The 25,043-nt window shown below is 34.6% G+C and overlaps 1 protein-coding gene across 5 annotated transcripts in view; it reads right to left on the reverse strand.

Moving 5' to 3' along the window:
* Window positions 1-298: 298 nt before the first annotated feature.
* Window positions 299-25,043, reverse strand: part of LOC119641419 (protein enabled) — a 30,218-nt gene continuing 5,473 nt past the window's right edge. The window contains exons 1-9 of one of the 5 annotated variants that reach the window (XM_038040106.1): window positions 13,683-14,921; window positions 5,541-5,862; window positions 5,240-5,469; window positions 4,532-4,898; window positions 3,159-3,944; window positions 2,899-3,066; window positions 2,639-2,833; window positions 779-899; window positions 299-703 (exon numbers count right to left, since the gene is read on the reverse strand). In XM_038040106.1, coding sequence (XP_037896034.1) covers window positions 675-703; window positions 779-899; window positions 2,639-2,833; window positions 2,899-3,066; window positions 3,159-3,944; window positions 4,532-4,898; window positions 5,240-5,469; window positions 5,541-5,862; window positions 13,683-14,530 — 3,066 coding nt within the window. In that variant the 5' untranslated portion in view covers window positions 14,531-14,921 and the 3' untranslated portion in view covers window positions 299-674. Of the gene's footprint in view, window positions 704-778; window positions 900-2,638; window positions 2,834-2,898; window positions 3,067-3,158; window positions 3,945-4,531; window positions 4,911-5,239; window positions 5,470-5,540; window positions 5,863-13,682; window positions 14,922-25,043 lie in introns of those variants that run through there. The other 4 variants (XM_038040105.1, XM_038040104.1, XM_038040107.1 and 1 more) reach the window with 4 other exon arrangements.

Raw genomic sequence — 25,043 nt, forward strand, 5'->3', positions numbered from 1 at the left:
CTAGAGGATTTCATTATATAAAGGTTTGTCATCATCGATGCTATAAATATTCGCCCTATTTTTTTTTTTTTTTTTTTTTTTTTTTTATATTTCATATATTTTTATGTATAAAATAAAAAATACGTATAAATTAAATTTAATAAATTTACTTACAAAACATCAGTTCATTTTTTTTTTTTTTTTAGAGGGGGAAGGAAGTTATCAGTTTCCAATGCATATGATTGTAATGGTTTTTACATAAGAGATTCAAGGCTTTAAAACTCCCTAAAACAAGTTCGATTGTTTGTGCTAAGCGGAGTTTTTTTTTTTTAGTATGAATTTTCCTTTTGTTTTTCCATTACAATTCAATCGGATTTTGATATACTGGTAATAATTATAATAATATTTTAATGTATAAATAAGATTATCATCGATTTTTTGTTGTTGTGTATATGTATATATATACAAGATATATATATATATATACGCTTAAATTGTTTATATATTGTTTGATATTTCTTATGCTGCTTACTACACTCCTTGTCTCGCAAATTACGTTCGATATATTTTTTGTGTGTATATAATATATAAAAAAAGAGAACACGCGGCATATATATGTTGATTAAAAGTATATATATTATATATTAGCAGTGCTAATAAATTCATTATTTTCAATTATCGCTAAGTTAATGATTTTATCTGCGATTAAATTCCGATTTAATTGCTAAAAGAATTAATTTAATTTAATTAATATTCGAGATTCGATGTATATAGGAATAGAGACAATACATTTACTTACCATTTATTATCTCTTCCTTGACTTTTTGCATTTCTAATCTCATTTCTCTAACTATTTCAGCCTTCAATTGTTCCAAGTCGCTGCCGGACAAAGCCAGTGACAAGCCATCGCCATTCACCTGCTATTAAATACGATTTTATAAATAAATTCAATCAAATCATAAATATAATAGTATTCTTAAATTTTTTTCTCGTTTTCAAGTGCCCGACACAATGATGTGAACCTAATTTGGTTGCCTGTAAATTCGAGTATTGAGGGCAATAGCAAAGGACTGACTGTCTAGCTAGGAGCCGGAGGGGCCATGGTAGGCTTCTTAAGGTTCTGCGATGGACACAGAATAAAGGAATGGCCAGGACAAAGGCAAAAGGATTCATAAAATCTGCTAATGGAACTGAGAAGAAGCTATCTACGTGTAATTACCGGCTTCTTCACGGGTCACAATTCACTGAGATACCATCCCAAAAACAAAGAAGGTGGTGGGATTCATAAAAGTTTTAAAACTGGAGGGATAGGGGCATGGGCGCATGCAATAAATTTTCTAGATCGCGGTAAATCTCGTCCTTTCTTCTCACAATCTCTCGAAATCAATTCTGAAACTTTTGCTTAGTGATCTCTCTCTCGATTGATTGCTTATTATACTTTATAATAATTTTCAATTTTCTTAAGAGTATTTATGAGGGGGAGAATTCACATTTTCAGATGTCGCCAATAAGTCGCAACAGCAATCTGCCGCTTTCCAATCCTTAAATGGGTAAAAACTCAAAAAGTCCTATAGTGGATCAAATTCTTTACGTGAAATTTTTTTGTATGACAAAAGATCAATTCTTTAAATACTAGTTACAACTACTTCAAACTTTCATCTTTCCTTTTTTTTTTTTGGAACTATGTTTTTTCAATTGGCAATTTTTCTAGCGTTCTGAAACAATTTACTTAACACTTTGATCGGTTTTACAATCGATTTTTTGAGAAATACGATTAATTTGTACCAGAGAGGGACAACCAGTCAGGCGGATGTACTTAAATCGACTTGGAATTTGATGCTGATCGAGATTATTTGTACTTTGAGGGGTCTTCGAAGTTTCCTTCTCGGCGTTACAAACTTTCTGACAAAATGAATATAACCCTCTCAGCCTGCGGTGATGGGTGTAAAAGCAAGCCCCATTTTGAAAAAGAAAATTAGTTTTAAAAAACTAATATATTGAATTGTTATTGCCTTCTGTAGCTGATTTATTTAAGGCTGCTCAGAAAGTTAGTTGTCCCGAAGATGATACTTCTGATTAAGGAAAAGTTTAGGCGATCACAAACAAAGTGCTTCACGCTAAGAATTTATCTACATTTGCAGATTGGAAAGGAAGGGACTTCGTTAGGATGCATTGGTGTATTGCATTCGTATTGCATAATCCAACATTTTATCCCATTTTCCATGTTAAAACAAGTGAAAACATTATACTCCGAAGACACCAAATATATGTTAAGAAAATCCTACGTCCATTATTGGATATTGAAGCATATATTAAGAATTTTATTTTTTTGTTTTAAATAAACATTTTCGAGCAGCAGAAATACGATTATATCGTTTTTAGAAAATTGTTGAAAATTTCATAAGCATCGTGAAAAGCTTTGTTAAAAATTTTTTTATGCAATTAAATTTCTAAAAAAATGACTGACAAGTTCATCTTCTTCAAAATAGCGCCGCCATCCCTCAAATTAAAACTTGGAAGTGTAAAAAATAATCAAGCATTTCAACTCTACAATAATCATTTAAAGCCACCAAGTGCGCTCTAATATGGCATTATACTTAAGTAATTAATCTTACTGCGCGTAGTTAATTTGTAGCAAAAAAATGTATTCCAGACAAACCTTAAGTATCGTTTCTTCACTGGCACTGCCAAAACGTTTACGCATAGGTCTGGGCGATTCGCCGCCACTGTTCGATGTATTTATGGAATTCGTATTGCTGTTGCTAGCGTTTGATGATGCAGAGCTTCCCAATTTGTGAGGCAATGTGTTTGATTTTTCCCAAGGTCTTTGCTTAATTTCTGGTTCAGGTTCAGGCTTAAGGAACACATTAAAATCATATTCGATTAAACAGCTTTTTTTACATATATGTCTATCCTTACTTCTTTTTTTTCAGCTTGAGCTCGTCTTCGTGCTAAAGTTTTTGCCATTTCATCCATCATGGAAGCCATACCTGTGGTTCCGCGGCCTATTGTACCGTAGTTACCGCTACCACCACCACTGCTCGATGTACTACTGCTGCTATTCTCAGTCGGAAGAGCTGGAGTAGACTGCGAAAAATTATCATTGTTTTTTTTTTTTTTTCATATAATTTCTCCAAAAATTCATAAATAATTTTTCTTTTTACCATTGATCCACTTACCTTCTTTTTTAATTTAGCTTGTTGTAATTGGGCAGCCAAAGATCCCATTAGTTCATTTTGAGGATCATCCTTTTTAGCAGCCATACTAGTCATGGGTGGTGGTGGTGGTGGCGGTGGTGCAGCGGCCGCAGGACCTCTCATTGTGGGAGGCGCTGGCGGAGCTGGTGGTTGCGGTGGTGGTGGTGCATTAGTGCCGCCACCGATATTGCTGCTGCTAGTGTTGGTATGAAATAGCTGAGACGTTCCACCAAAAGCTGGAGGCGGTGGTGGTGCCGGAGCCCCACCGCTGCTGTTGCTCATGCGATTATGTGGCGGTGCCATGGGTGGCATATTTTGATTTTGTGAATTTGACGCTATCGTTGTGGCTGGTGGACCAAAGCCATTCTCTTGTTGTTGTTGTTGTTGTGCTTGAATTCCACCATTCATTTGACCGTACGCGTTTGGCGGAATCGGGGGTCCATTGGTTAAAGCTGGAGCTTGCGATGGTTGCGGAGCCATAGGCACTATACCGCCTGGCTGCGGCAACGCATTATATACCACACTGCCAGAGCTATTCGAATTTGGAAGACCGCCCGCTCCCATCTGTACCTGAGACGACACGTAAATTGGTGGACCACCAGCTCCTGGACCATTTTGTGGCTGATGCGGTGGTGGCATTGGCGGCTGTGGTATATTCGCATTTATTGCTATCTGTGGTGGTTGTGCTGGCTGCTGTTGCTGTGTTGGATATTGATGCATATTAAGATTTGGATTAGAATTCGATAAAACATAATGCGGTTGCTGATACTGTTTTTTTGGTGATATTTTTTTAAGCAAAGTTAAAAAAGAAACATGTCGGTGTTATAAGATGACCCACAGATCACAGGAATTTGGCGGAACAAGCGTTGGTGGTAGCATATAGTGCATGAAAGAAAGATGGGAATAAAAATTGGAAAAGATTTTTATACAATAATAAAATAAAAAGGAAAATTAAAAAGAGAAAAACATTTCATGGAAGAACAAAATAAAAAAAAGGGATCATATCAAGCATGAATCAACTAAATATCATTATTATATAAAATGCACAAAATCTACAACCTAGACTTCGACATTTGACTTTGAACGATTTAAGCGATGAACTGATTCCTAGGCTAAGGTTTCGAGGATCCCACTAAAATATAACATTGCATAAGCTTCGCTTGTTGGGTTCTTTCTCGTCTGTAATTTATTATTGGAATCTCAAACTTGAGGTTTTTAGACTGAGTCGAAATAGTAGATGCAGTCTTTATTGAAAGCCAGCAGTTGACTCTTAATATTAGCGAAAGGATTTACTAGACGGCTCACATTACTGCTTAATTTGGGAATTTAAAGGCCCAAGCTCAGAGTTCACTAACCTGATTTTGTTGATACCCGCCAGTATTGACCAATTGTTGTGATGCATAAATTGAATGTTGCGGTTGTTGATTTTGAGGTTGTGTCTGTGGCTGCTGTTGTTGTGGATGTTGTGGCAGTTGCTGTGGTGCATGATACTGCGTATGACCGGGAACTGGTGGTATCTGTTGACTTGTTGCTGGTTGTTGTTGCTGCTGCTGCTGCATGCCATTTTGATTAGGTCCATTAATATTTTGGCCATAAATTGCGGATTGTTGTGGTTGTGATTGAAGTTGCTGTTGTTGCTGCTGTTGTTGCTGTTGCTGCTGTTGAAGCTGCTGATGTTGCTGATGTTGCATTTGTGTGGTTTGTGGTGGTGCCGTTGGAGCACTAAGGGAATTCCTTTAGTGTGTTAAAATGTTGTGACCAATTTCCAAGTTTTTTTTTTTTTTTTTTTTTGTATTTACGCAAATTATAAAAAGTTTTTTTTCCACATTTTACAAAAATAAAAAGTGAATGTGTGATATAAATGTTATGTGAGAGAGAAGTCAAGTTTTAAGTGATATACAGTATGTACAAATGTGTTTAAAGAACGATTTGTTAATTTATAAGCATTGGTGAAGCGATGAGAAGCGATGACCGACACACACAAGTTTACAAAAACAAAGAAGAAAGAAAAATAATTTCTAATACATGAAGAGATATGAATTCGAACACATTCGAATATCTACCTGCTTGTTCGATGATGACCCTGTGGTGTCGGTGGGCTTTGTGGTATATTATTTTGATTCGTTTGCGAAGTTGGCGTTTGAGCAGAAGGCGTTACTTGGCCTGTTATTTGCTGTTGTTGCCTCAACATCGCCGCATCTTCACTGGTCATCGTACGATAACCCATATCCTCCTCGTAACTATTACCGTTCGTAGGTTGTACAGCATTATTTATAACACGTCCACTTAAAACCTACAACAATTTAATAAATTAAACGCTTTAGTTTGTAAGATTATCTCGAAATTCTTTTATTATCAACTTACGTCCAACGCATGCATCATAGCCCGCGCGAACGATTCAGCATCATGTTGACTGGAGAAATTTAAGCCATACACATATTTTGAGTCACGCCACTGATGAAAGGTAGCTGTTGCCTGATTATATTTGAGTCCTTTGAGTATGGAACAATTAATGACCACTTCATGATCTTGCAATTTTCGTCCCACCACTCGAAATGTATTGTTTTGTTGATGATGATAGATTTGCACCTTACTGAGGCCAGACGAAGTCCCAGAGGGTACCCATTTCTTTTGATTATCATCGTAGACCATCACGGAGGCACGTGCCCCAATAATACTTTGTTCACTAAAACGAAGGTCAACAAATTTGTTAATTAATTATATAATTTGCCGCTTACGTTCAAAATCAAATCATTACAATTTTAAATATAATTTTTTAAATTCCGAAGCAAAAATTTGAAATAAGTGAAGTGTCATAGAGAATTTTTATATGAAATTGATATAAAAAGCAGAATTTAGAGTCGAGATGATTCACTATAAATGAAAATTGTTGCTAAGTTGCTTTCAGATACGCCAAGCGAGGACAACACACACACACGCACACACAAGGATTTTTCAAAAGCTTTGCGACAATAGCTGACGACGGCAGAGTATCTTAGAGCATTATTTTGCCAGCTGATCCGTTGTGATAAATACTCTTTTACACCTTACGTCGACTGTTTTAATTACATGCCCACAATTTTTCTTAAGCATACGATCCTTTTCTGAAATCGAGTCAAAGTCTTAACGGGACCTTTTAACGGAAGAGTAAAATCAGCTGAATCTTTACTTTAACCCGTTCTGTGGACGCCCATTGCGTGTGCTTACAGATGCACACGACGTCTACAGCACTCCTATATTCTTAGTATTATAGATAGTAAGAAAAGATAAGTAAGAAAATTATATGCCGTCGTGACTGTATTTTTTATACCCATCATCGTTACCCTAAAAAAGGCAAACAAACTAAATTTTCATGTTCCAAAATACGGAGTGGGCGCGACTGATTTTTTTTTAGTAGTAGGTAGTGAAAAAAATTAAATTTTGATACACAGCAATATTGGGTAGGCGGCAATAATTTTTTCCATCTTTGTACAGGTCCTACTGCATCACTCATAGAACATGTGTTCAGAGTTTTGTACATTTATCTAGTGCGCTTTATGAGTAATATAAGTAAAAGAACAATTTCTTACTCCTTTGAAAGAGCTGTTCCCTGGTTCTTCGACTGATTTGGCCCATTTTCAATGCCAACGAACTTCCAGTGCTTCTACCAAATGTGAAGTCGCGGCCAAGAGAATGTTTACAACAAACATTACACAGACGGACAGACGGACATACTGAAATTGATTTAGAATTCGATACGATACTGATCAAGAATATATATACTGTGCGGAGTATCTGATACTTCCTTCTGGGCGTTGCAAACGTTTTGACAAACTGAACATACCTCCCATCCTTCGGTAATGGGTATAAAAAGAAGTGTGTTTATGGAAGCATATATTGATTGTAAAATGAGCACCAATGTTGTAAAGGCCAGATTAGTCTACCCTTACGTTAGGTGAGGTCCAAGGTGATATCGTCCAGCTTCAATTGAAATTATGGTAATGTGAACTGAGGGAAATGAAACGCACAGTCGTTAAACGATTGAAAGGGAATTGTTTTTATTGGCTTTTGCTTTTATAAAATAATGCTTTCTGCAGCATTGCGATGCGTAATAAAGCTTTCAGATTTTGCAATAAATATCATAGAAAAGAATTTTCTAAACAGGAAATACTTTACAATTTCTAAACGACAAAATTCAAGAGTGATTCATATAATCACTTTCTAAACACAAGCAACAGCAAGCACAATTATGTTGATAATGTTTAGAAAATCATTTATGGAAGAATCAGTACGAGTTTGAGTAAAATTTTTCCCATTCCATGCGAAATGGTATTTGTTTAAGAGATTTTGCAAAACAAAAAAAAAAAAAAAAAAAAAAACAAGTAAAACGGTAAACAACATTCAAAGGTCAGGATTAAAGTAACTTTAGCACGCAAAGCCCAAAGCCGCCGCGATTTATACATGAGCAAGATTACCCGCGACGCTTGCATTCCATGCACCTGATGTTTTCCAACTATTTTCATTTTAAAATATCTGAGAAGAAGTTGTTAGTTTAAAAAAGACTTGGAGCGGGTCTTGAATGTCCACGAGTTCAAATGTACGCTCTGCAAGACAAAATTCTCTTTTAAGCTTTACAAGACTGAAATAAATGGCCAGTCGTAAGACTCTTTCATCAACAAATAGCTCCAAGAAGGTCAGCGCCAAGTATAAGTTGTTCATCTCAATTTTATTTGCTCTGGGCTTACGTGTATACAGAGGACGGACGGACCGGTGAAGGAAGATTGCCTAAACAGATGCAGCATCTCCATAATAGTTTATATACACGAATATAGTATATTTTGACCGTTGCAAGCTGAATGTTAGAATAAATGTGCCACCATCATCTTAAGGCAAAATGAAACAAACAGTAGTAACAAAATAAAATAAAGCAAAAAAAAAAAAAAAAAAAAAGAATAACAAAACAAAATAACAACAGTTGCAACATATTTTATAAGTTAGTGGCACTTGAGGTTCTTCTAAGGAAATGATTAAATATCCCAGACATTTATGGCTGTCGTTGATTATTGTCGTTCTGTTGTTCTTTCTCAACATTACTTTTGTAAAAAAAAAAAAAACGACGGGAGTTTAAATGTTTTAGCCACAATTTAATGTAAAAAACACATCACCAGCGAGCATGCCAAGCAAAAAAATTAAAACAAATACTTTCAAGTTCTTTAATGTAATAGTGGTGCAGCGTTGCGTTGCGTTGCGTTGCATGTTGTATTCAACAAATAAAGCCTTCTATGTTGCCGTTGTTCTCATTGCTGCTTAACACATAAACTCCTATATAATGTCGCTCGCTATTGCTCTCAGTTCAGTTTTTCTTTTACTTTTTTTCCTTTCCGTTTTTTATTTCTTTTTCTCCTATTTATACGAAACTCATACACAGTGACATAAAGCTCTGATATGGCGAAGAAGAAGAAGAAGAAGAAGAAGACGACGAAGAAGAAGGAAAAAAACGCAAACTCGACAGATTTATCTCTTTGTGTAATGAAGAGTACAAGTCACTTATATATGCAGCTAGAACCTCAACAAAAAACAACAACAACAACATTATCATCAACTGGTTGACAACAGTCTACTTATTTACCTTTAACTCTGTATGAGGGGTTTAGTTAAAAAAAAAAAAAAAAAAATTATTTCATATTCTTCTCAAGTATCTTGTAATTCTATACACAAAATGTCATCCATATCTAAGTCATATTTAAAGTGTGTGACTTTAACTTAAACATAATATTCTTTACAAAACCATTCAATATGCTTTCTTCTTTCACTCTTTGTTTTGCTTTGCTTTAGAAAGGATTACCTAGCCCATATATGGATTTTGATTTAATTAAGTAGCCATAGGTTGGGTTCTTTCGAAAAGATTGTTGAACAACAACAACAACAACGCTACGCGGCGTCACACATTCAAATAATTTCAATTTCTAATATTTTTCCTTATGGTGTTTTGAATTCTTCCCGAAATATGTTTTCGCTTTTACGAATCTTGTCCGGATTAAAGTAATTTATGATTATCTCAGCGAAGAAAATCAAATTTCTTTCTCTTTCTTTAACTCTGCCTCTGCATTATTGCGACAGCAATGGTAAGCTTTTCATGTGTGCCCATATTAGTGAAAGTGGTCTAAGGCATATATTTCTTGTTCAATTTGCATAAGAATAAATTAAAAAATATTTTTACATTATGCGACCTTTTTAATTTAAAATTGTATTAGTCTTGATCAATGTAAATTTATTATGAATATGATATATTGTGTGGATTTTGTATGAAAATGTTTTTTTTAAAACTTAATCTGACTTAAACCATTTTCAAAGTTAATGGAATGTCCTGGGATGACTTAAAGCAGTAAAAAACTACGAATTTTTTTTAGAAATATTTCAGGAACATTTATTAATTATTTTTAAAAAGTAATCCATTTTTATTATTTTAGACTCTTGTCATTCAATACTATCTCTATGTTTTTCTTAAGTTACTGGTCTAACGGTGCAGTATAACAAAAGTAATTTAATTTTTCCCTATATTTTTGGTCTTCTTCTTTTAGGTGAAAGATGAAAAAAGTGGAATTTAGAATCATCTAAAGAAGTTTTATAGAACGTCTTATACATATATTTTTGGAGAATCTCATCCATTGAATTTGTAACAAAGAAACAGATTCGCCCGAGATATTTTTACCCTTCTTGCCGTTGACAATTTTAGTGATTTCGTCGAAACAAAACCCGACTACAACATTCGTTTCACCGAAGATGTATTTCTTCTTCTACACTTTTTCATCAATTCATAATAATAATTCATAATGATGGTGGATGTAATTTGCTTTTTATACCCACCACTGTACGGTGGGGGTATGCTCTTTTTTTCATAATGTATGTAACATCACATATCCTATAAACTGTATATATTCTTGAAACTCTAAATTGATTTAGCCATCTCTGTCCGTCCGTCCATCTATATGTTGTTGGCACTCTGCTTATCGCAGGAATGAAGACATCGACTTTAAATTTATTAGAAACATTGGAAATTTTTGCACTTAGGTTGGTAATGAAAGTTGGCCAAATTGGCCAGAGCAGACGCCCGTGGAGGAGCACAAACTCAACGCAACTAAGGTTTTTGTTAACCAAAATTTGTCGTTTTTTCCTCGTTACTCGGAAATTATAGAAATTAGAAGTCTGAGACTTTGCACGCTCGGTTTACGAAGCGCTCTACTCTTTACGTGCAAAAATGGAAAAAATCGGCCATATCCACACAAAGTTACAAGTGATTAAATTTTATTTTTTCTGTCCCTTTTTCACTTTTTATGCTTATCGATCATAAGGTGGTAAACAAGAGAGAAATGATGATATATTTTCTGCCTAAAAATGGGTCCCCTAGGACCTGATGGATTAATCTTTCTTAATAATACAAGCAATATGGGTATCAAATAAAAGAACTTGAAGAGTAGAATGCGAAAAGCATAGTGGTGGGTATGCGAGATTCGGCTCCCGCCGAATACAAATTTCTTACTTGTTTCTCATTTCTATCAACCCAGAATGACGGTCATTTGACCAGATACCAAAAATTTCTGGTGTATCGTTCAATATTATTATACGATGACTGAGCAATTTTCATCCATGTCAATGCTACTTTTATGTTACGATTTAGGCCCACAGAAGTACCCGTTGTAAGCTATTACTTGTTTCTGAGTAGTTATATCATCCATACGCATCACAATGCATGATGGCACTTCCTATGCATCCTTTGAAGCTATCCTTCCATCCCATACATACCTCTTGACATTGTCATTATGGAAATTATAGTAACCCAAGTTGTATATGTACACATTTATCGCTTATAATAAGCTAACGAAACAGAATGTTTTGGATACGGGAGTGTTTGCCGGGATTTTCTTTTGCTTCTTTCTAGTCTTCTACAAGACAATTTCTAGCCCGTTCGGCATTCTGAAAATGTAAATCATGACTTTGTCTAACATGTAATTTCTCTTCCTCAAAGTGTTATTCACAAATTTTTGACTTGGACCACTTTCATAATTAACACTAAATGAATTCTAATTAATGGTTAATTTTTGACGATATTGTAAAAATTACATTGAATTAATTTATTTTAAACTAATGTGATTTGAAATAACTGATAAATTCATTGTTTCTAAATTTTGACTTACACCACTTTCACAAATAAGAGCACAAAAAATTTTTTTAATTCTTAAGGCATTTGTGTAGAAGCCAAGACTTGATTTGCTTACGGCTTGCGGCTAATAGTTTTGCTTTGCTTTTGCCTAAACATCTCACGACATCTCTGCGACAACTATAATCATTGATCAAATATGGTCAAAATTCATGTTGCAGTTTGTTTTCGTAAAATAAAAATCACTGCGAAACACGTACTTCATGTAAAAAACAAAAACAAAAAAAAATAAATTACTATGCCACAACATGTAAGCATTAAATGCTATGCAACAAATATGCAACTATTTCAACATAATCAAAAAAAAGGCAGGTGTTCCCAAACACAAACTCTCTCACGTAGAATAAACAAATGTTTCAACCGGTTTATGACGAAGTTTAAAGTCATTTACTTAATTGAATTATTTGCTTAGCTCATGTAAGATAAAATCTTTTAAAATATGTAATTGTTTATGATCGTTAAGGGAAAAAAAGTTTGCTAGTCACTGATCTCCATTATTTCTTATTCAAGTAAAAAATGCAAACCGTTGATGAAAGATTTTTTCAAAATTTTTACACCCAACGCAAATAGTGCACAGATAATAGTGTCTTAAGTTTCTAAATAAGTTTCTTACGCATCGCTTACCTCGACTCTGTTCCTCAAGCAACACAGCTGCACGGAGCGTTGCAATATTTGCAATATTATCGAACAGAGTGCATACCTGAGATAGCTTTCCAAGGATTCGACAAATTCGTGTTTTCATTGTGCTTTCTTCGCGCGGTACCTGAGTCTTAATTAGATGCAATCTTATTATCTTTTTTTTTTAACAGATTGGCAATAAAACGCAAACTTATTCATTGGTTACAGAGAAAATCTGTTTTTGCTTTCCACACCACAGGTTTACAACCTATTAATTATTATGATTATTCATTTTTTTAATAATTTTAAAGAATCCATTATTTTCATTTATCAAATTAAGCGAACGAAAAAAAAAAGAAAACTCTCTCTTTGCCTGATTACGAGAGATAATCACTCTTGCAAGAAAAGTAATTGAAAATTATTAGTTTTTATAAAAGATTTACTGCATATATATACGATAGAGGTGCACTGTAAATAGAACGATCGTTGGAAAAATTCATTTAGGCTAATAAGCCTAAAAAGGTGGTAGCAAGTTTGCGCACTTAAATTGTATTACCTTTGTTAGTGCCGAAGCGAATTTATGCTACGTACATAGAGTCCGGTACAAAAGAAAAGATGTGATTCTGCCTTCAGTACCATACGATGCTAAAAAGCAACGCTACGATGACCGAAAGCTTGTTTAGAAATTCGCTTTCTAAAAAGTAACCTATCCCGGTTCAGAAAGCTCCAGATAATGTCCGCCCAAGCGGAGAAGTAAATTAAGAGAAATTATACATAAATAGTTTTGAACTCTTTTTCAAGAGAAATCGAAACTAGTCCTTCACCGTACCGGATAATACAGTGACCTCTTCACGTGAACGAGCCTTCAAGCTTTACGCCACACGTTAATACTTTGAAATGTATAAAGCGCGGTATAGCTTTGCTTTTAACTTTTGTCCCTCGCTTTTCCTCCATTGCTTAACTCGCGCGGCAAATGAGACCAAGGTACACAATCCGAAGATAAAAATTATATAGCACGAAGCGAAGGGCAAGCTAGAAATTCAAAAGTCATGGCGCGATACTATTTGAGTGGATCAACGGAATGCTGCATGTTATCAGCCAAGCCAAGTCAATATTCCAACCCACAACATCCATGATTACAAAAAGTAAAAAACAATTAAAGCAAACGATATAAAAAACAACATCCGCAATAAAAAGTTTCTTCTTCGAAGCGATCACCATTTCTATAACAGTTGGGGTAATTTTAAAATATTCGCTTAACGTATCAAGCGGCTAAACACAAAATGTTGCTTTCGCCAAGAGGAATAATTTCTAAAAGCTGTAAGCTGTAATAGAATCTCTCACTCTTTCTCTCTCTCGAAGCATTTATTATTTAATTCTTAACTAATGCGAACAAGAGAACCGATCCATTGAAAAGAAAAACTGAACAATTTTTAAAAATATTATTTTCAATGTAATAGCATAGAGCTCAGGATTGCTATTACTTAGGAGCTAAGTAACAAAAGAGTGTGAAAGACTTCTTTGTTCTTCATATGTCTGCAGAAAAAGATTTGATGAAAATACAAAAAAAAAAAATAAAAATAAAAAAATTAAGTCTTTCGTAATCGAACTCTACCCACCACCGACAATGGCGATAAGTAATTTTCAACTTTTTTGTCATAATATTTATGATTTTTATTTTAAATACGTACGCGAAACTTGTTGTTGCTGCCAATATTGAACTGTTAAAAAACTGCGGTTGATTTCGTTTATACGATTCATAAATATTGTAATCATGCGACGCGGTGCTTGTAGAAGTTATAGTGGTTTGTGGAGGCGGTGTTATTGAGTTTAAACTTTTCGCACTCTTAACATTAGCAGAACACGACATGCGCAACATTGTTGGCGAAGTGGTCGCTGATGATGTTGATATGGACGACGACGACGACAATGTCGATGACGCTGACGATAGATTTGTTAACGAGGTTGGTGTTAACATGTAATTCCTTTGTGACTTTTGTCCGGAATTGCCGACAAAGCCAACTATTTGTGGTGCTTCATATATGGGTGAAGCCAATGGCGTCACATTTAGGTCATGCGAATCAAATTCAGAGGCCATGGGAAGCTGTAGCACCAATTCATTGTGATTATGATAAACTTTGGTTTGTTGCATGCGTAACATTTGATGAAATTCCGGATGCCGATGATCAAGTAAATGCAAATCATCCAATTCAGTTATCGAATAATATGGTATATCTTCAAGCATAGGCACGCAAGGATGATGGAATTTACGTAAATTCGTATGATCAGAATTTACCGGACTCACGAAAGGATAACGAGGCGTATATTTCGGGGGTTTCGTTTCGCGTAACATTCGATTATACGATGTGATCGTGGTGGCTGAGGGTGGTGGCGGTGGGGCTGATTGAGTTTCGCTCAGTGTTGACTGATAAGCTAATATGGGTTCGTGACATACATCATTATCATCACTAGCTTTAATAACGCATTTATTCGAGCGGTTCTTATGAGTGAAAGATGTTTTTGCATAAAGTTTTTTCATATTTTTTTTTTTTTAAATTTTTATATTAAAAATTTTTATTTTACATAACATCAAAGGATCGCTTTAGATCGCTATTAGAATCGCACACAAAAACACATGCACATATATGTATACATAAAGACAAACGGTAACACACTAAGCTAAGCTAAGCAAAGATCGTTCGAATAGCAACATCAACAAGCGCATTTAATTAACTAACGAGTCTCTAACCAGCAACCGCAAAACAATAACTGAATCTTGTACATTTGAGATTCAATGCGATTCAAGTCATTTCTTTCCATCAGTTTTTAGCTAAGTTAGTTAATACATTTCATTTTCCCACACAGACGCACACGCACACATGTGACTCCACGATCGTATTCTCTCCTCACATATACATATATATATATATATAACGTTTTTAAGGTTTTAACTCTCCGCATTTAGTAAAACATCCCATGAATATCAAAATCTGATGTATGAGTAACTGAATGCATGCATATGTGTTTGCGTGTAAGTGTAAATGTTTGTATTTTCGTATTGGTATAACCATTCAATCGCTATCGAAGTCTAGTAGTCTAAGCTCAAAGTTTTTACAAGCCGCATGTGTTCTTTTCCTTTACATTTACTAGTTTAGTTTTGTTGCTTTTTTTTTTTATAACAAAGCGCGCAGTCACCGTTGCATTCAGCCAACCAAACAACCAAACAACCAAACAAACAACCAACCAACCAACCAACCAACCAACCATCTATACCAACCCACAGAAATGTATTTCTTAAGAAATGTGTTATTCGTTATTATGATTATTCTTATTGCTTTTCTCGCTCATTTGCGCCTAAAGATTTTTCAAGGCAGCAGCTCATAAAATTTAAAAACTAAAAATCATGTCTTATGGCTTTTCGCAAATAAGCTTTAACACAACTGCTTCGTAAAACACCACCACCACCACTAGCAACAACATAATGTGCGTAACTCACTTTAAGCGAAATCAAAAACAAAAAACAAAAAAAAAAAAGAACTGAGATAAAGTTAACATATTGCTCTAATGGAAGTTAGTAATAAAAAGCCTACAAACGTATATTGCTATTTTGTTTATCCTCGACGTTCTTGTCCAGCAATTGTTGACCTTCAAAGATGTCAGAGTAAAGCAAATAAAAATTCCCTCTCAAATGCAAATTGCATGTAGTAGAGAACTGGTTGAAAGCATGACAAACCCTCTGCCTCTTCCATATTACACTAAGAGGCATTACAGCGATTAAAACTTTAGAAACAATCTGCTTTTTGCTTTTGTTTCAATAATATTCATACATGATGTGTTATTATCGATAAATGACTGACTCAACGATCAATTATCGATAATCAATACCTTCTTTCCCCATGCGTCGATTGCTTTCATCAATACGAAAAATAAGCATTCGAAACGAAAAATTTTTTTTTATTAATTTCTTTCAATCTTCGCATAGATATGAAAGACTTCTCTAGAGATTGCGATAAACACACTTCGTAGATGTCATTGATATATATAATTAGACGATCCATGGGGAGCAGTAGTTCACGCAAATTCCTTATCCTTATCATTATGGTTTATGCAAACTCCTTTTAATGATTGCCAGCAAAATAATATCAATGACGTATGATATTGCCATTAGCAAGCCTCGTTACTAACAAGTAAGAAAATTATATTCGGTCGTGACCGAATCTTTCATACCCATCATCATCATCATCATTATCCCAAAAAAGACAGAGGAAGGAAGGAAAGGAACAAAATTTTCATACTCTATAAAATATGAAGTGGGCGCGTTTGATTTTTTCTATTTTTATACTGAAAGATTTGTTTGCCTAGCCATTTGTGGGCGTTGCAGGCATGTCCTTGGAAAAGTTTAAGTTAAGTTCTAAATTCTTTTCCAAATTTGTAGGTGATATATACATTTTTCTTAGCGAGAGAATGTTCAGCACAAATAGTTGCGCGAACAGACAGATGGACAGACGAACAAACGCACGTGTTTAGGCGCATTTCAAATTTAAAACTGACCAAGCATTTATATACTCTTTATGGGGCTTTTGAAGCCTGTTTCTGCGCCTTTTTTTAAAGGCTTTAGAAAAATATTAAACTTTTATACACTATAATATTGGGTAGGCATGGCCATGTTTTTCTATTTTCGTACAAGTCCTACAGCACCGCCCAGAGAGTTTTTACATTTATTTGCTGTAGTTGACGAGTAATGAGCAAAAACGAACTTTTTAGTCCTGTCGAAAAACAGAAGTGTTCTTAATTTACGTGATGCTGTGGGCGTGACCTTCAACCGATTTGGCTAATTGTGAATACCAACCTGCGGGCAAGAACTTTCAATATATTTGACAAATTTTAAATCAATAGTTTCGTTATTGCGGGCAAGAGAATGTTTATAACAAACATTAGACATACGGACGGACGTGCTTAAATCGATTTAAAATTGGATGCTGGTCAAAAATATACATAGTTTGTGTGGCCTTCTGGGCGTTGCAAACGTTTTGACAAAATGAACATACCCCCCACCCTTAGATGATGGGTAGAAAAAAGCGTAGCTTCTAAATTTATTTTGGTTAGCGGATAAGGATAACAGAGGAAACTTAATACCCCCCTCACGGCGGATACGGCGGCTATATCAACTCAAAGTCCAACAGATATCGAAAAGCCTCTAATGGTCTACAAGCGCAGTGACAGAATTAGTTTAATCTCACTTTCAAGTGGGAGGAAATATAAAACAGTTTACTAACCGAGGGCAAGGCTACGTGAAACAGTTGAAGTATACTAGAAAAAATTATTATAAGTAACTGAGCTTTCTGATCCACAAATGCTATCAGACTCCGCCATAATAATGATAGTACGGTTTGTTGGCATTTTGTCTTACGGGAAAAGGGAGGGGAAGTGGTAAGGAGTGTTCAGCGAAGATATTTTTAAAAAAGCAAGTAGTGTAAGAATTGCAAACCACTTTTCATACATTGGATTTGCATTGGATTATATATTACTAAAGAGCAGACTTCTTCCAAGTGATTACTAATCAATCAGCAAACTTTAAGGTTGATGGCTACAAAACATACATGCAACTCCAACGGGCAATGCATTACAATATTCATCATTTATTTATAAAAGCAATCGAAAACGAAACTTTTAGGATTAATTTAAATAAAATTAGCACTCCTTCGGTACTTCAAGTATTGCGGAGTTTCGCGCGCAAGTGCACAATGCTTACGGGGAAAAGACTAATGAATGATGATTAATATGGACGTCAAATATTGCGCTGTTTAGTGTATGCAGTCAAGTGTAATATGAAAAGAGGTTGTTGTGTAGAATTTTCACTCTCTTCTCGTTATTGCCAACTAACTCTTGTTTAATCGTAAGCAGGTGTTTAAACCATTTTTTTTTTATTTATTTATTTATTTTTTTTTTTCATTTATAAAACTGGTTAAAAGTACACAACAACAAAACCAATAAACATTAAATATGAACATTTTTTTATATATAAAAAAAAAAAAAAATTATTAGAGCATCAAAGCGAATAAGAACAAGAGAAAAATTTAAACAATTCTTTCACCGACGTTTGCGACATTTAGATCTACACCTGTCGATTCTTCTGATTAAAGAAACCGATGTCGTAGCTCTATAAACAAAAAGAGAAGATAAGGCATAATCTCGTATATCTTTTTTATACCCAATACCGAACAATGAGAGATATGTTGACTTTGTCAAAACGTTTGCAACGCCCTGAAAGAAGTATTAGAGACTCCGTACAGTATATATATTCTTGATCAGCATCAAATTCTAAATCAATTTCAGTATGTCCGTCTGTCCGTCCGCGTAATGTTTGTTGTGAACATTCCTGTAGCCACGAAAATGAAGCCATCGACTTCAAACCTGGCAGAAACATTGGAAGTTCGTTGGCATTGAAAATGGGCCAAACCTGTCGAAGGACACGCCCACGCAAACTGAGAACACCTCTTCCAAAGGAGCAAAAAATTGTTTTTTTGCTTATTACTCATAAACTGAAGCTAGATAAATGTACAAAAATTTGAACGCATGTTCTACGGGCGAGGCTCTAGGACTTGCACAAAAATGGAAAAAATTGACGCCGTCTAGCCAATATTATAGTGTATCAAAATGTAATATTTTTTCAATACTTTTATAAGGTGCAGATATAAGCTTCAAAATCTCCATAGGATATATAAATCCTTAGCCAGCTTTCAATTTGAAATGTATCTAAACACCGTCTGTTCGCCTGTCCACCCGCCTGTCTGCGTAACTGTGTAATATCTGTGATAAACATTATCTTGTCCACAAAAAAAAAAGAATACCGCCTACAAAGAACTTGGAAGTGACTTAAACTCTTCCAAGGTCACGGCTGTAACACCTACGCGCCTATACGACAAAAATTGTTATTTTGATTAAAAAAAATCAACCGCGCGCACTCGTATTTTGGAGCATGAAAATTTCGTTCCGTTGCACTTTTTGTCTTTTTCAGGATAACGGGTGATGGGTATAAAAAATTCGGTCACGACCGAATATAACTTTCTTACTTCTTATCATTTCTTGCTTGGCACACATTGCTCTCCGTTTGAAATATATATATAATAATATTATTCTTGTCTTGTAATACAAATCATAGTTATACCGCAATGTACCCTTTGTCCCCATGACACTCGAAATCGTGTTAAGTATGTCCATCAATCCTTACGTCTGCATGCTATTTGCGTTTCTAAAGAGAGCAAACATTTCAATGCACTTTTGGTAATGGCTTGCGCGGCCTAAAGCATTCGATGTCGATAAAAGCCCGTCAAAATTTCTATATATACAACAACACAAAAACCCTATTTGCCTACTGACATGTTCAAAAGTAACAACGAAGTTTTGAAATAGTGGATGGATACGAACACGATTCATTCAATCAATTTTTGTTTCAAGCAGTAGTCGCGTTCGATCGATTTCGTCAGAAAGTTATAGACATATATATATATATATATATGTATCCTTTTTCTTTTCTTTTACTTTGCAGTTTTTCGTAATTGTGTTTACTTGTTTACGCAATCCCTACTCTACGCTACTGCTATTGGCCTTTTTCTATTCGCATTTTTGTGAACTAACTATATAAAATGGCGAGATTGACAGATAGATTCTGGGAAAAAGAATAAAAACTCAATGGTAGCAGCAAAAAGTGATTGTTCAACATTACAGATTTATAATTGAACGAAACTTGAGCGACTGACTAATTGCTACGCAATTTAGCTTAAAGGCGTCTTCATCTGAACGAAAAAAAAAAAACAGTGCACTCTCTTTGCCCATAATATGACAGAGCGTATTGTTAATGATGTGTTAGCTACGGTGATGATTTACTTCTAGCCCTGTAATTGTTGTAATCATGTTGCTGATGCCATGACTTGCTATTGTTGCCTCATTATCAATTACTATTTACAGAACTGCAAAAATGATTATATAATAAAAACCTGCTATTTATCGTTTATTATAATAATAAATAAGAAAAATTTTATCATTGTACGAATTTTCATTCTCTCTCTCTCTCTTTGTGTATTTCATTTTTTTACGTGCGATAATAATACAGCGACATTATGCTCTGGGCTTTCTTTTTCAATGCGTGCAAGAGGGTTAACAAAGAGAAAAGAAATACATTTAATAATAAGCGACTGTTTGATATGACTTAAAGGTTTCCTTCTATTCAATTTTATGCAGAATCAACTTGTTTTGCTTTTCGACTGCTTTGTATTCAAACTAGAATGAAATGACGATTTCCAGCAGTCCGCAGGTTTGTAGAGTTCGCAGTCCACAACGTTAACGCACAAGCCAAAAGCGCGCTGATCAACAATTCGAAATGACACGTCTTTCATGACGCAAATATTTTTCGCTGGAAAATGATTTCAAAACAAATTTTATAGTCGTGTATGCGTCTCGTCCGCAAAATTCAGTTCTTTCTTTTCCTTAAAACTCAATGTTTTTGTTTTTTGCTTTCCGCAGCTCAATAACAACTTATTGCCAGCGATTCCTTAACAAAACACTAGGATAGTAAGGAAAAGTTAGATTCGTTTTATGAAAAAATCGGAATCATTTCTTGCATTGATCTAAGCTTGTCTTGCATTGATCTAAACCCTCTGCGCCTATCTTGTCTTCTTGTTTCAGATAACCATTTTTTGAAGACATATTGATGAAATTTACATATTGTAGTCCAAGGGCGAACATGTATTGAAAATATTTCGAATCGAACATCTTTTTCGACCATTTCTTTATAGAAAGTCTTGTTCTGAAAAGTTGTTATATAAATAATTGTTATAAATGAAATAAATTGGTGCGCGCTATAGTTGCTTTCCACTTGCTTCTCCTTCTTACTTTTTTTCTTGTAACAATTTTATTAACTTTTCAATATCGGTCAATTATTAGATATATCCCAACACAGAAGCGAAGTAGTAGTGGTGTTTGAGCAAAGACGCAAAATGGCTTACGTCAATAATATCACGCAAAGTTTTTGAGTGATTGCATTATTACGAATGCTTTACACACAAAATATTTTTACCAAAAAAAAAATTTTTTAAGCTGACTCACACAGGTATACATAAAAGACTTAGCTATTACGTGTATGCAAAATTTTTTATCAGAAACTTCTATAGGTAGAAATGATAAAGAAATGGGAAATACCAATCAACATAAATTTCGAATTAGAGAGTTTTGGCCTTCCTTTACTTAAAGGAACAGTTTTCCATTTAACCTTATTGATATATTCACCGTACACTGACGCTAAACATGGAGCGTTCAATAATCTTCTTCTTCCAAATTCATTAATTTTGTTCTTTATTCGAAGAAATCTGTTGGCGAACACGTTCAAGAGCCTATGGGGATGCTGCTCCACTATATCCCAATTGTCGGTTTTGAGTTCAACGGTTCACAAGTGGCGACACGAATTGACTGAAAATGCCTTTTTTTGGGCACTTGTTGGAGGACTTTTTCAGGAAACACTGTTGCAGCTCGAATGGAAAGTTCTGCCGCATCCATCGCACTCCTTAGACATGGCGCCTTGTGATTACTCCTTTGTTCAGATCGGTGCAACAAGGCTTGATTAGCACGCGGGTCCGCAAAGGTGCAGAAATACGGGAACGGGTCGTTAGGTGGGTCACAGCCAAACTAATATATGTCCTTGCGACAAGATCACCAACATATTCATTTAAAAAAATAAATACTGCTTTAAGAGGCTAACTGAACTTTGATAGTAATATTGTTCGTATATATATAAAAAGAATTTTCCTTCGAGGCTTGAAAGGGATAGAAAAAGAAAATGAAAGTGAATTTAATATGATTTACGGGAATTTGGAATTTCTTGAATACTTTTTATTCAAAGATTTGATCTTCGCGCAGTTCGTAAGCTCTCCAAACAGGGGACTCCGTACATTCGCTATACGTGGAACACGGTGATGGCCAGAAAAAAAATTAGTAAAGAAAGAAAGACATAGTGAGGTACCCGCAGCCTAGCAGGTTTATGCTCAGTCATTAAGTCTTCGGTGGGTGAGCTTTCATTATATCTACAACCAGAGTAAACTCTACTCCAGTGGGATTTGAAACCACGATCATTAAGTTATAAATCACTATTCTTGGCCTATTCAGCTATTCATTAATAAATAAATGCGTACATCAAACACATATATAGTCGTACAAATCTACCGCATTTTTCGGACTATAAGACGCGTCGTCTTTTCATTGAAAAATGGACTCAAACATTAAAATATTTGTTGAATAAATCGTCTCGCAAATTTTAAGAGTGACAACAACAATATAAATGAAAGTAACACGAACGGTGGCATTAAGTAGAAGTGACGATGAACTGAGTTATATTGACAATAAATCAAAATTTCGATCCGAAAGTAACATTGAAATATATAGGTTTCCAAAAAGCATCTTATAAACTTATAAAGTGCGTCTGTCTTATAGCCCGAAAAATTACGGTAGCTATTTTTTAACAGCGTCATAATTCAATTTTATTATTATTTAAAAATCATTATAGAAAAATAGTAAAATTACTATAAAAAGAAAAAATAACTTGTCTAAGCCAGGCTTGTCCAACTTGTCGGCTGTGTGACTGAAATTACTTCCTGTTGGAAGATAAAGCAAAAAAAAAAATATAATGAACTTCAGAATTTTGAAAGAGAGTAAACGGAGATGATCGTAACTATTATTATTAGTTTAGAGCACTTAATGATCAGATCTTCGAAGGGGTGGATTTAATGCTATTCGAGACTGTAGGTATATAAAAAGTTATTATGGCTTAAATTCTGTTAAAAGTTGAGTATATATTTATAAATCTTGCTGGGGCGTTTTGTTGTTTTGCTTATTGCGCCTCATATATATGCTTTGGAGTGGGTTGCGCAATGAACAAACATACAACTGAAAGCTTGGACAAACCTGTTGTGAACAATAAAATTTGCATGCAGACACAAGTTAAGAAATGTGTGTGTGAGTTATAAAATAGAAATAAATTTTTTTTTTTTTTTATATATAAGACAAAATTAATCAATAAGTCATTCATTCGATTATTTATGGCCATCGAATCGGTTCATTGTAAATCATTCTAAAGAGACAATTAACTCTCTATTAGCTTTTTGTTTTTTTAATAGTAATTTTTTGTTTTTGTTTTAGATGAATTTTATCAATAATAAGGAGAGACACACTTTAATGAGGCAGAGACCTTTTATAGGCATTTTTTCAACAAAAAAAAAAAGAAAAAAAAAGCGAAAACAAAGGACGAAAAGAGAAAGAAAAATGCATTCCTTTAGTTGACAGTTTTAATTAGTCCGAGCTGTATTCATGAGAAGGCATACATCTCTACACACAAATATGTGTAAAGGAAACTCTCTTGACTCTCTCAATAGAGCTCAACGATTGTAGTAAACGACTGACACAAGCACTGATGTTTTATGCAATAATAATAATAATAATAATAAGGGTAGGGGGCCACCACCTACAGCCCTACCTCCTTCTTCTCATTAGACAGGCATTTGAATATCTTTTTAGAATTTTCATTCACATATTGTAAAATGGAATTTTCTTTGTTTGTTTTTTTTTTTCAATTTAATTTATGCAAACACACAAAATACTCAAGTCTTCCGTTTCGGAATTTCTTCCTTCTTGGCTTTTTTGTATTATTTTCTTTTAAACTTTTTATATTAGGAGAAATGTTGATTTGCGATAATTAAGGAAAATGTTTTTCCGTTTCTCTTGCTTACCATAATTTAAAAATCAAATAAAACCTTTCTCGTCGTTTGTGAAATTTAAGCATCAAACACATAGTTCAATAAATAATGCACCACCCATTGCCTGATTTGTTTGCGTTCTTCTTCTTTTTATATTTTCTTTTGATAAAATGGTCTAGAAACAGGAAAGATGTGTGCAATCAAATAGTAAAGCACTCCGAAGATTGAAATCGAGCCTTCAGTATGTATTAATTATAGTCGCTTAAAATGGGACGCTTGAACAGCTATCCGTATCGATCTCTTTTTTCGCGATATATTCGTACATTCGCAACTTGTCAGACACAGATTGTGTGCGATAAGAAGTGAGGAAGACCAAAATTTTTTCTAAAATACCTTTCAAATGCACGCACATTCATAATAATAAAATTTTATGGAAAAATTCGACAAGGACAGAAGGACGGATCACAACGTATATAGTCATCATACACTGATTAACTGGTTAAAAACCACACATTTCATAGACAACTTGCGGTTTTTACTTTTTTTTAAATACTTGTGTAAATCTAAACCAACATCGACCTGAAGAGCTTCACAAAACTTCACCTAGGATAGAATTGCTCCTATTTAGGTGCGAAAATATGCAAACTTACACTTTGTTTCGACATAGACACACATTTTTCATGCGAATGCTTATTTATAGGAAAATTTTTATTTCATCTTCTTATATGGCGAGTAGTCGTCACCATGGTCCCATCCTATTCATATTCAGTACAATTTGTCCTTTGATCCAAACATGTCAGCGGACAAAAACGCATGAGTGGACATCGAATAGACGGACAGACAGGCTTATCTTGATCCCAAAAATGTTTCTTAATTGATTCGTACAATAAGAAATAAGCTTGTCTTCTGGCTAAGAGCAAAGAATATTTCTTACAAATAAAAGCAAATAACACATAATATTAATAAATAAAACTATTTGGAAAGGAGTGGAAGTCCCTTTCCACTTTTTCGCCACAGCTTCCTTAACGTTTTTTTTACGATTTATATTTATAACGCATGCGCGCCATTCTCTACTGCATTATCACTAAACTAGTGTGGTCTTGTTTGCATTTTTATACCCATCACTGAAGGGCGAAGCGTATAGTCATTTCGTCAAAACGTTTGGAACGCCTAGAAGGAAGTATCAAAGATACCGCAAAGTATTCTTGATTAGCATCAAATTCTAAATCGATTTAAGTATGTCCGTCTGTCCGTCTGTGCAAAGTCTGTTCTCCTGCACATTGGAACATTGGAAGTTCTTAGAAGAAGGTC

This window comes from Glossina fuscipes, unplaced genomic scaffold (assembly GCF_014805625.2).
Source record: "Glossina fuscipes isolate IAEA_lab_2018 unplaced genomic scaffold, Yale_Gfus_2 148, whole genome shotgun sequence".
Taxonomy (NCBI): domain Eukaryota; kingdom Metazoa; phylum Arthropoda; class Insecta; order Diptera; family Glossinidae; genus Glossina; species Glossina fuscipes.